This window comes from Sus scrofa, chromosome 9 (assembly GCF_054392235.1).
Source record: "Sus scrofa isolate SSC_HxYL_T2T_F1_AM1 chromosome 9, Sscrofa_HxYL_maternal_Yorkshire_Landrace_v2.0, whole genome shotgun sequence".
NCBI classification, from domain to species: Eukaryota; Metazoa; Chordata; class Mammalia; order Artiodactyla; family Suidae; genus Sus; species Sus scrofa.
This window is the reverse complement of record NC_139391.1, coordinates 28380297-28393334: the sequence shown is the minus strand read 5'-3', so window position 1 is coordinate 28393334 and position 13038 is coordinate 28380297. Positions and strand designations below refer to the sequence as shown.

General features: G+C 41.0%; 1 protein-coding gene across 6 annotated transcripts in view; it reads left to right on the top strand.

Moving 5' to 3' along the window:
• The window catches only part of MAML2 (mastermind like transcriptional coactivator 2), a 374722-nt gene that overhangs the window by 30598 nt on the left and 331086 nt on the right, over positions 1 to 13038 (top strand). The window contains exon 1 of one of the 6 annotated variants that reach the window (XM_084975735.1): positions 890 to 6470. The exons of the other annotated variants lie outside the window; for them this stretch is intronic. Within the exon in view, the coding sequence (XP_084831861.1) occupies positions 6159 to 6470 (312 nt within the window). The 5' untranslated portion in view covers positions 890 to 6158. Of the gene's footprint in view, positions 1 to 889; positions 6471 to 13038 lie in introns of those variants that run through there. 6 annotated transcript variants of the gene reach the window in all.

The window sequence follows — 13038 nt, the reverse complement described above, 5'->3', positions numbered from 1 at the left end:
ATGAGCACAACGTGCTTCAACTTTAACAGGCTCCCCAGGCACCCGGAGGGCTTGTTGCACCTCTGGCTGCTGCTTCTCTCCACCCTGAGTTTCTGATTCAGTAGCTCCAGGGTGGGGCGTGAGGATTTGCATTTTTTTTTTTTTTTTTTTTTTTTCATTTTTGGCCACCCTGCTTCACGTGGAGCATGGAGCTCCTGGGCCAGGGATCAAGTTGGAGCAGCAGTCTCATCTAATCCACAGCTGCAGCAATGCAGGATCCCCAACCCACTGTGCCATGCCTGGTATTGAACCCTCGTCCCAGCACCCCAAGACACCTCCAATCCCATTGCACAGCAGGAGCTCCAGGATTTGCATTTCTAACAGCTTCTCAGGGGATGCGGATGCTGTAGGGAACTTGGTGAACCAAGTTAGTTTCAGGAGGCTGAAACTCATCGCCACACCTTGCCACTTGTGGAACCTTTACTGTTTATCTAACCTCCATATGTATCTCAGTTCCCTTCACATGTAAAGTAGGGACATGATCGGAGTTCCCCTTGGGGCTCAAGAGATGATGAACCAGAGTAGTAGCCATGAGGATGAGAATTCCATCCTTGGCCTTGCTCAGCGGGTTAAGGACTCCGTGTTGCTGTGGCTCGGATCTGGTGTTGCTGTTGCTGTGGTGTAGGCCAGCGGCTGCAGCTCCCATTCGGCCCCTAGCCTGGGAACGTCCATAAGCCGCAGGTACGGCACTCCCCCACCCCCCAAAAAATAAATAGGGACATGATGATTAAATGTTGCAAAGCTTACTGAGCTGATGCATGTTAAATATTTAGCAGAGTGCCCCTCCGAGCATTCACTGTCTTAAAAATCACTATTTGATCAGGTGCCACTGCTGTACTTTTTTGGAGAAAAGAGGAATATAGCTGTTACTCTAATTAAACAGGAAATATAACTTCATAGAACTTTAATAAGACGAGGGGCTGGTTCAGATTCCAATACACTATAGCGATCTTTTTCTCTGTCACAATATAGTACCTAACCAGTTGAAATTAATTCCTGATAAGAAAGCACTCAAAGGCTAATTTTCACACCAGGTAAATGTAAATGGCCTTACCGGAGATGGATGGTGTTGATAGTTATCCAACAGTATGAATGTATTTAATGCCACAGAGCTGTACACTTAAAAATGATTAAAGTGTTGGAGTTCCCGATGTGGCTCAACAGTTAATGAACCCGTCTAGCATCCTTGAGGACGCAGGTTTGATCCCTGGCCTCGCTCAGTGGGTTGAAGATCTGGCGTTGTCGTGAGCTGCGGTGTAGGTCGCAGTCGCAACTTGGATCCCACGTTGCTGTGGCTGTGGCGTAGGCCAAAGTTACAGCTCTGATTGGATCCCTAGCCTGGGAACCTCCATATGCCACAGGTGCAGCCCTTAAAAGACCAAAAGACCAAAAAAAAAAAAAAAAAAAAAAGATTAAAGTGTTGAATTTTATGTTAGGTATATTTTACCCCAAAGAAAGAAAGATAGATGTCCTGAGTCTTACTTCCTCCTCCCTCTCTGGCAATCTCCTATAGGGAAATTCATTTTGCAATATAGTTTAGCAACTATTGTTCAGATTAGCCTACTTAGTTTGAAAAGTGACTAAGTTTTGAAATACATATTGTACATCTTCTGTGGTAAGCTCTCTAGGCCTACCATTGTCAATGTAGCCTCTGATTAATTAGTTTTAAAGATGAATCTGTGATATTTTAAGGTTCCTAATATTGAATTGCAATCACTTCTCATATACAAAAGCCCACCTTTCTGGATTCTCACTGGATGATTGAAAAAGAGAATGCCCTTAAGGACTTGGCCTGAGACAGCCCATCTTTTGCTTTGAATTTTTCTTTTGTGAGATGATGAACTTGTTGGAGAAATAGGGGCCATTCACTCATTCTGGTTACACAGGCCTTTATCTGGTGTCTGTAACCTCCTTTTTTATGGTTACATACTACAGTGGCAAAAAAAGATATCTTTGTTCTTAAAATCAAATACTACCGCAATGGAAAAAAAAGGGGGCCTCTTGATAAAAAGCATAAGACAGATCTGGGGAAAATCATTTAGAAAAGCAAATACAGGCAACTTTCAATGGACCCAACTCTGAGCAAAGCTCACCATCGTAAAGATAGTCCCCCTTTTGTTAGCAGGTTGGATCCCAAAAGCTTGTAAGCACACGGTGTAAAATGTGGCATGCCTTTTCCTGTGGCACCATTTATACATGCACGACTATATTTTGAACTTCAGCATGGAACTTGGAAAATCAGCAAGGGAGGTCTTTGCTGGCCTCAGCTGTGAGAATCCAGTCCAGGCTCTAGAATCCCTAGCCATCTGGAGCACCACCCCTGGAGTGATTTCCCTTTGTGGCCACTGCTGGCATCCCCATGGGAGGCATGTTGCAAGTTGTGCATTCATATCTCAGCAATGTCCAACATGCAAGGTGGGAACTATTCCAGAAATCACAATTGTGATTTTATAAGACACTGTGCAGAGATATCTTGAATAATAAAGATTTCTAATGATTCTATAACATGGACTTAGAGTGTGTTTTTTGGACTATCTAGCTTCTTCTCTTTCTTCCCATTCTTCAGCTTTGTTGCATAGATGGTTCTGCTGCATGCCTGGAATGGTCTCCCGTGATTTCTCAAACTCCTAGTCAATGGAAATAAACATAGTGAAACATAGTAAAGTGGTGAAGAGCTGTTCAGACCTGGATGTTACTGTGAACTCTTGAACAAATTACCTTAACCTCTCTGACCTACAGTGTCCTTATGTTTAAAATGGGATAATAACTCATAAAAAGTTACCATGGGAATTAAATGAGGTGAAAGATGGAAAGTGCTTAGCTTAGTGCCTAGGCATAGCTGGGACTCCATTATGTTGGCCGTTATTATTGTTACATGCTTCTTAGACTATCTGTTGCTGCTTTTCTGGCATATGGTTAATGCACTCATCTGCATTTGCATAAATGATGTAAAAATATGTGTTATAAGCATTCTGTGCATTTGCATAGCAGGTTATAGCTTATAAAGCAACTTCTCATTTGATCCTTAGAATAACCCTATGGAATCAGAAGAGCTGAAAATATCACTTTTTGCACATGAGGAAACAGGCTTAGAGAGATGTAGTAACTTGGTTTAGACTGACTGAGGCAGAGTAATAGTCAAACCAGAGTCAAGACTCGTCAGTCCAGTGCTCTCTGTTATTTATGAGAAAGCGTTTTATAATCCTTAATACCATAGTATTATCAACATAAGGACTGGGAAGAAAAGGCTTACATGATTCTTGCTCTAATGATTTGGTCTTTTTGGAAACTATATCCAAGAAGCCATATTTATTTTTCTTCCATGTACCGAAATGTTTCCATTTGTGTGTGACAATGTGGTAACTTGAAAGGTGATCCCAGGGATTTCACGCTTCTGACAGTTTCAGGTCACATTGGGGTGAAATTTGACATACTCTAGTCACCTCCAAGGTAATAATGTTGTTGAGATGGTGGAAACCCTGAAGAATTCTTAAGCAAAATGAATCTAAAAGGTTGTTTCGATATTTGTTTCTCTTCTAAGTGACTTTGACTTTCCACCGACTGATTTTTAGATTACTTAGTTTAAAAAACACCTTTAAGGAGTTCCCGTCGTGGCGCAGCAGAAACAAATCCAACTAGGAATCATGAGGTTTCCGGTTTGATCCCTGGCCTCTCTTAGTGGATTAAAGATCTGGTGTTGCCGTGAGCTGTGGTGTAGGCTGGCAGCTACATCGCCGATTCGACACCTCGTCTGGGAACCTCCATATGCCGTGAGCATGGCTCTAAAAAGCAAAAACAAACAAACAAAAAACACCTTTAAACTTCTGGCACAACAATTATAATTTTGGCTGCTTTCTCTGGAAGAGTCTCCCTTTCCTATCAGTTCTCTATGGATCTGTAATAGAATTTCCCTTCTGACATAATCACAGCATAAACTGTTATAACTTCTTGGCTCCACTTGTGACTCTAGTTTTTAAAAAGAGGAAGAAGCAAGTATTCTCCCTGTCTGTTATCATGTACATTTTGGAAGTTACGAATCTTGAAAGTCATCCATCTGGGAGGTGGAATATCATAACAGTGAAGGCCATGGGCACCAGATTCCAAGCTCTACCATTTATTAACTGAGCAAATTGAGGGAAATCATTTCTTTCTAAGGCACTAATTCCCCCAATCCGTCTTTCCAATGGTGATGTAATAGAACCTCCCTAACAGGACTGGTGTGAGGATGAAGTGAGAAAGTGTAGTCGTGGTGCTCAGTAGTGGTTAGATGCCATCATTACCGTCATCACCATCATCATTGCTGTCATCCGTGTCATCAGTGTTATCACTGTCATCATCATCACCCTTGTCATCCTTACCATCCGTGATGGTCTCAGTAACCTTGATGCTGGCTTGTATGCATCTCTCTGTACAGATCCCACAGTTGTAGGTAAGAATGAATCATTTGTAATTATGAGCAGAATAATGTTTGGTACACATAAAGCATGCAGTTTCTGCAGTCTTTCTACCAAACCACATCAGTAGGGTTAAACTGAAGGGCAGTTTTGAAACTTTGGCCTCTTGAGCATGAAGGCCTTGTCAAGCACTTCACAGTAAAATACAATAATAGCATTGCAGATCTTAGTATGATGTCAGACACAATGGATTACTTACATCAGTGGGAGTTCATTCTCTCCAAAACCCAAAAACATTCATCCAGAAATTTCAGGACATACTGATGAAGACATTGCCAGCTAACCCCACCAAGGACACTTGAATCTCTTTTTTCTTTCCCTTCAGCTCTTTATTTTGCCAAACTTAACCAGTGAATTATTTTTGTTCTATTTTATTTCTTTATGTTGCAGCACTTTTACATTTGGACAGAAGTTTGTAGAGCAGGAAGTATATAGCATATGTGTTGTTCGCTGTGTCTAAATGAAGGATTCATTGATTCAACCAATATTTGTTGAATAGCCATTGTATTCAAGACACCAGGTTAGACACATGATTCTTGACCTCAAGGACTTTAGAGTCTAATAGAGAAATAGATTAACAACAAGTAAGCATAACAAAAAATACTATAATAGCAAGTAATTTTTAACCATGGAGTCCAATTTCCTTCAGATTTAATTAAGCTAAGGTGTAAAGGAGAAGGAATTAGTCATGGAAATAATTATGGAAAGTGCTTTCTGGGTTGTTAAAGCAACTCTGATCCATACCTCTGTTCTTGTAGCTCAATACTTTATGTCTACAATAAATTTCCTTTTTTTTTTTTGGTCTTTTTAGGACCACACCCATGGCATATGGAGATTTCTAGGTTAGGGGTTGAATTGGAGCTGTAGCTGCTGGCCTATGCCACAGCCACAGCAACTCAGGATCTGCGACTATACCACAGCTCATAGCAATGCTGGATCCTTAAACCACTGAGCGAAGCCAGGGATCAAACCTGCATCCTCATGGATACCAGTCATATTTGTTTCCCCTGAGTCACAGCAGGAAGTCCTACAATAAGTTTCTTAATGATAAAAATTACATCATTAGATTGTGGGGTTTGGGGAATGGTGGGATAATAGAGAATAAAACATAATCAAGTATATAGTAAGTGAAAAGTTGAGGCCAGAATTTAATGTAACACCATAATTATTTAAATTGTCCATAGTGTAGATATGGGGGTATTTAAATGTCTTGAATGATACAGCAGTCACCCATATGTATGTTCAAAAGGCTTCAGTTACATTTTAGAATCCTGCTATTGTTTAGCGACTCGCTGGATTTTTTTTTTTTTTTTTTTTTTTGTCCTGTTCTTGGTTTAGGATATCATTGAAATATCTTGGTATAATTACTTCCATACCTTGTCATTAGTGTTTTATATTCTTTATTACATGGACGAACCCCTTCCCCCAAATTGTAGCTGTGCTGAAACAGAACCTCCTCTGAAATTTTTATTCTAATTCTGAGGTTGGGGGATCCCAAATGTAGTCTGTGGCCCTGGCTAAGATTTGTGTCTAGAATTATAAAATCCTCCGCAAGCACATGCAGGGCTTCACTTTGGATCAGAGTGGAACAAGCAGAGTGCAAAACCACATGAAGCCAGGACTCTTCCTTGCCTTCCCCACCCCCTAGCACAGTGATAGCCACCCATGAGTCCCAGACTATTTATTCTCTTGGGGTTTGGTATTAGTTCTGCTCCTGAACTGTCAGGAGCCGTCCAAGGACCTAAAATCAAATTAATACACAGAGAGATTACTCTTGTAGGAGATTTGTGGGAGCCCAGACGGTTTTTTGTGAGAAGAGATGGTCACCCCCAAGGATGTTATTTGAATCTGAAAAGAGGCGGTCATAAAGGAAGTGGCGCTGCTTTAATCTGCAATAGGGAGCTGCCACCCAGCTCTGGAACTCAGCGGCCTTCCCATCTGAGCAGAATGAGCATTCCGCTGGAGAAAGCAGCTGAGGTTTGAAAACACTTCCAGTTTTGCAGTTTCAGGAATGTGGTCGAGCTGCAGCTTTAAGATGGCATTTCCCCCCTACCCCACCCCCCTCTGCTGTCGAGAAAGAGAGAGAGAGAGAGAGAAAACGACTGGGCTAAAGTGAATGGGAGTTTTGTATGAAGGTTGCTGGCCAGCTAGAGCCACTTGGTAATCAGGGCAGCAAGGCACATTAATCCTTAAGGAATATACTTTACATAAAGCTTCTGTCTTTTCTTTGAAAGCGAAAGTATAAGTTGAACTTCCGTATGCTCCTGTAGTTACCCTGCCTTTGATCTCATTTTAAGTTCGGCGCTGAAGGCAACTTGATCTCTGTCGCTATCTCCTTTCATAGATGATAATTAGCACGGTTCTAGGAGACTGGCTGCAATGATATCCTTTGCTCTTAGAAAAAGGGAGCGGGAGTAGGGATTGGAGCGATTGTTTGCTGTGTTGGTGACTGTGATGTTGCCATGGGAAAGCTCAAGACTTCAGGAGTTTGTGTTTTGTTGGGCGAGGTGCCAAGCTGTTGTGACTTATTACAGCCCTGTGAGTGAGCCCCACAGAACAGTATCCTGTGTAGCAATTCAAAGGGCAGGATCGCTTTAATCAGGGAAAGATAGAGCTCTGAGTAGTCACATTTTGCTTTCTTTCAACTTGGAAATGACAAACAATTCCAACATTTTGGTTGTCTTGGGGTTTGGTCCTTTAACTTTGGAGGAGAAACAAGTCAATTCTTTGTGCTCACCCCACCTCAAAGGCAAAACAAAAATGCTTCTGCTTTACATTTAAAGACCCCTTGTATAGAATGGTGGGCTCTCAAATAACTGCTCCACCTGCAAAGGCTGGTTCATCCTGACTCAGCCTCAAGAAAAGCAAACCTTCACAGGCAGAGTTGATTTGGTGTGAAAAAAAAAAAAAAAAAGATCTGGAAAGTGACTTCTAAATTCAGTCTCCAGACAAGGCTTTGCCTCACTCATCTGGGAGATTTGGCCATTTGCACCCCAGAGGACCTGGCCCAGCCTAGATGTTTAGTCATGGTCTAGCCACACTAAAGGCAAGGAGTTTTTGTTGGGGTTGTATGAAAAGTTAATATTATAGATCCCCAGAAAGGCAAAATCTGGAGCTTTGTGAATTACATTGGCCTCTCTGGTCACAAAGGGCCAGTTAAGGCCCCCTTTTTGCGTGGTCAACACAGCCCTAATTCTTTAGGAAGGTGCCAAGTCTCCATTTCATTTTGTGCTGTGTAGATGTTGCCTAGAATTTCCCTTGGTGCCAAGTCTTTTGAAGCCTTTTGATCCATTCCAGGGAACTCTTGGAAGAGGAAAGAACTTCACAATTTCCATTTTTAGCCTAAAACAGATGTCAACACGTTAGCTCTTCTTCATTTGGTATGGTGGGCCTAGGCCTATACAGTGATCACAGAGATGCAACTGAAGTGCTCCATATTTTCTGTGTGTGTTCATCCAGAGACTTGTAAGAAACATATATGTTGCAGATAAATGAAGCAGCTGCTTTGAAACCTAACAGAAAGGAAGGTGCTTTTTCATGTATTAAAATACTAGAGTATAAATTTCACATGAAACCTTTTAAATGTTCATTTTATTATTATTATTTTTTTAAGATCTGAAAGGCTTTAATCAGTGGATGAATAAAGAATGTGATTTTTAGCACAAGATAATTTCCTTTTCAAGCTCTCTTTTTTTCTTCTTTTTTTCAATGTCTGTTTTCTAGGAGTAGTTCACTTTATCTTTTAGAAACACTTTTCAGAGTGTTTATACTGTGTTTGTTGCTTTGTAGTTTTATTTGGTTGCCAGATTGGCTATTTATTTTCACCCAGTTTGACCTTAGAGGGACATGTGTTACATAGAGACAGATGTTTTCATCTGCCTTAATTTTTGATTACTGTATTTCCAGTTAACTATTAAAATAGTTAATCATACACGTTGGGAAAGTTTTTTTGAATATAGAAAAAAATTCCCTTTGTGTACTAGATGACTCAAATAGTAAATTACAGATACCTAGGTTGGGGAATGAGGAAATTGATGCGATTCCCCCCGCCCCGAGGGTTTTCTGTATAGAACAGTTTCACATGGGTTTTGTTATAGGACATATTCAGTCTCCTTATCATCATCATTATCATCATCATCTCATAATTGTCTTTTAAATAGATCTTATTTTAAGAAAAGTTTTAGGTTCACGTGTGAGATCTAAAACTGAGGGGAAGGTACAAAGATTTCCCATTTACATACTTTCTGCCCCCACATGTGAATAGACTGCCCCAGGATCAACATCCCCCACCAGGTGGTATATATGTTACAGTTGATGACCTTACATTGACATGTCATTATCACCCAAGGTCCATAGTTTACATTAGGGTTCACTCCTGGTGTTGTACATTTTGTGGGATTTGACAAATGTAGAGTGACACATGCCCTCCTTTTTGGTATCGTACAGATGTTTCACTGCCCAAAAAATCTGTACTCCACCTGTTCATCCCTTCCTCCTTACCAACCCCTGGCAACCATTGATCTTTTGACTGTCTTCATGGTTTTGCCATTCCCTTACTGTTTTTTTTTTTTTTCTTTTTAGGGCCACACCTGCGGCATGTGGAAGTCCCAGACTAGGGGTCAAATTGGAGCTGCAGCTGTTGGCCTACCCCACAGCTACAGCAACGCCGGATCCAAGCTGCATTGGTGACCTATGCCACAGCTTGCAACGCCAGATCCTTAATTCACTGAGGGAGGCCAGGGATCAGACCTGCATCCTCATGGGTACTAGTCAGTTTCTTAACCTGCTGAGCCACCACGGGAATTCTCCCTTATTGTTTTAAAATGCAATCTCTTTCATTTAAAAATATTCTGAAAGTTACTTAATATTTTGATAGTTACTTAAAAATTTGACAGTTACTTAAAAATGCATAAAAGTGTTTTTTTTAAATCTCAGAACTATTTTTGCATTAATAATTTGTTGCAAAGAGACTAATTCCTTCACCATAAGTGAGAATTCCTTGACCTAATAAAATTTCGGAATGCTATTCTCAGTCAAGGGAATTGCAGCTTTCTGGGGTTTTTGAATTTTCAGAAAGTGATTGAGTCAGTGACTCCTTAAATAGAAGCATAAATAGCAGAACACATAAGAGCATAACATGGCACAGATGCATTTAGCTTTTTCTTTTTCAATGATCCTTCCCCCTGATTGACCTTGGTATAGTATCACTGTGATCTGGGCTGTTTTTCTGGAGAAGGTTTTGTGATTATCCGCTCAGGTTGCCAGAGCATCTCTGACTATTCCAAGAAGAGTTATATGAATATATTAATTACTCACAGGTCTATAAAAGGTTATTAAGAGAATTGGAGCTTGAGTTCCTACTGTGACACAATGGGTTAAGGATCTGGCTTCGTCTCTGCAGTGGCTCAGGTGGCCACTGAGGCATGGGTTTGATCCCTGGCCCGGTGCAGTGGGTTAAGGATCCAGCATTGCTGCAGCTGTGGCATAGGTCGCAGTTGCAGCTCAGATTTGATCCTTGGCCTGCGAACTTCCATATGCTATGTGTGTGTCTAAAAATAGAGAGAAAAAAAGAAAAAAGAAAAAGAATATTGGGGCCAGAAGCATGAACAACTTTTGGAAGCAGATGGCATGAAAAAGTGATCTTCTAGATGAAAAACAAACCTTGGTCTTTCTCTCAGGAGACAGAACTGCATGGATGGGATGGGGGCATCTCCCTCTTCCTTTCTAAATTCCCCTCAGTCCACTTCCCCCTTTGTGTTCTAACTATTACAGTACTTCCGGACTGCCCTCTTACTCCCTTAACATATCCTCTGTCCTTTTGCCAGTTAAATATCTAAAATGCAACTCTTTGTATCAAGTCCCTGCTAACAATCTTTAAATGGTACCCACTTCCCACAGAAAATATTCCAAATTTCTTCACTGACCCTAAATTTTGTGGCTCCCAGTGTTAGGAGAATTCTAGGCTTGTTACCTACTGAAGACATAAGTCAGCCTGACGCCTCATCCTGAGGGGAGAGAGCGTGAACCTGGCCTCAGCAGGAGACCTAGTGACCCTGCCTCAGGATTGGGACCTGGGGACCAAGGGAAGTCAAAGCTGACTTGAAAGAAGTAGGGCCCAAGCAGCCTTCACAGATTCAAAAGACTAGAAGGGGCAGATCCTGTGAGCATCGAAGGCACTGGGTTGGGAAAGGAGGTGCACACGTGGATGGAGTTTGAGGGCCATTCTGGGGTCTGGCACCCATTTTCTTGCACATAGTAATTGTGCACTAAGTTGTTCATGGGACCAGCTGACCCACAATAGCCATTCTATTTTTTTTTTTTTTTAACCTAGTTAGGCACCTGGGTCGGAGATCAAGTAGGATATAGACGTTATCAACTCTTGAGCCAAGAGTGATCCCAGGAATCAGAGAAGTATCCTGTTCTTGTGTGGGTACCAAGGGCATCTTGGGCCAACTGCCTTTTCTGCAGCCCATCCATGTCCCAACAGGGCTCATCTTTTTGGATCTGTTCTTGCAGGACACACAGTTTATCTTTTGTACTCAGTCTGTCTTCTTCAAAGGCCTATTACATAGTCATCATCATTAAGCCCTACTCCTGTCATGGCAGTCACTCCGAAGAGGAAAAGAAAACCCATCCCCTTATTTCCTTTATTTAAAAATTCTTAGATGCACCAAAAGGAACTATTAGAAGGATTGTCTCCATAGTTTTTTTTATTAGTATATACTTAGAACTCATGGAAAACTAGCTCCTACTAGCTCCTACGCCATGGACCATTTCCTAAGGAGAAATTGCCACTTTTCTATAGAGATAACTATAATTCTAGCAAGGTTAGCAAAGGATAGCATCAATTGTTCTTTGAGATCACTTGTACTTTGACATTGAAGCAGTTTCTACATTGGTAAATTATGTGATATTTCTATAAGATGAAATAATATACTTCTGCTTGAGGAAATAATTCAGGAACCCTGAGTAGAAAGTCTCCTCTCTCCTAGAGTATGTGTAAATCATATTATCTGCTCCACTGTTTCAAGGAGAGTATAGAAAACATCGTCTACACAATGTCAAAACTGCACGGATGGTCAGTGTTGACCAGAAGTCTGGTAAAAATGGGTCCTTGAATTCATTATAAATTGGCAGAGTCCTTTTAGAAAACATTTTGGCAGTTTCTTTCAAGAGCCACAATAATATCGGTACCCTTTGACTCAGTAATTTCATTTCTGGGAATCTCTCAGAGGAAAGAATCCAAAATATGGAAAAAGTGATATGCATGAAAATAATCATTGTAGAGTTATTTAAAATAATAATAATAATAATAAAACCCTTAGAAACATCCATATGTACAATAGGAACATAATTAAGTGAATTTTACCTGTGTAAAAATATGAATATGGAAAAACTTAGACAGTAATACATATAAATTCTAATGAAAGTATTAAGATGATACATATCCATAATCCATATATATTTTTTAGTTGCAAGCAATAGACATGAACTCTGGCTAATTTAGTCAATAAAATAATTGTTCGAGGGACATGGGGTTGTTTGTAGAATCCAGGAAAAGTCTGAATAAGCAAACCTTGGGGAGGGAAGGAATGAGGACAGCTCTGAGGCTTCAAGTAGCAGGAACTGAAAAATCCTGTCTCCAGGGTACCACCTTGGGGAGAAACAACTCTACCTGGTTTCTGTCCAAGAGTTATTCTTCCCAGCCTCCAGAGTTGATCTGTCTTGGATCATGTGCCCACTTTGTGACCAGGGGAAGAGGGCACCATGATTGACAGTCCAATCCCGATCAAATGCAGAAGGAGCGGAAGGATGGGTGGCTCTCCTTGGGAAATAGGGGGGAATGTGGTATACAGAGAAGAGGGAAGAATGGATGCTAAGCAGGCCAAAGCAACAGATGTACAGTACATAGTGGGGTTTTTTTCCTCTTCTCTTTATAATCCAAACTTTTTTTATACTTTTGAAATCAAATGATTTAAATCTCTATGTCTTAGACAGTCATTGTTGATAGAGGTGGAGACATTTCCCATTATACTATTGCACAACCTATGTTGAAAATCCTGACTGTATGAAGCAACATGGCATGAAAACACATCCGTATCTTCAACACTAAACTAATAGAAGTTATCTGGGAGTTCCTGTCGTGGCACAGTGGTTAACGAATCCGACTAGGAACCATGTAGTTGTGGGTTCGATCCCTGGCCTTGCTCAGTGGGTTAAGGATCCGGCGTTGCCGTGAGCTGTGGTGTAGATTGCAGACGCGGCTCGGATCCCGCATTGCTGTGGCTTTGGCGTAGGCTGGCGGCTACAGCTTCGATTCGACCCCTAGCCTGGGAACCTCCATATGCTGTGGGAGCGGCCCAAGAAATGGCAAAAAGACAAAAAGACAAAAAAAAAAAAAAAAAAAAGAAGTTATCTTATCCTAATAAGTGGAAATCCTTGACAGGGCTTTGATGAGGATTAAATGAAGTAGTACATGAGAAAGTATTTTGCACAGTGACTAGCACACACCCAACAAAGTGCATATTAAACCCAAATAAAGGTA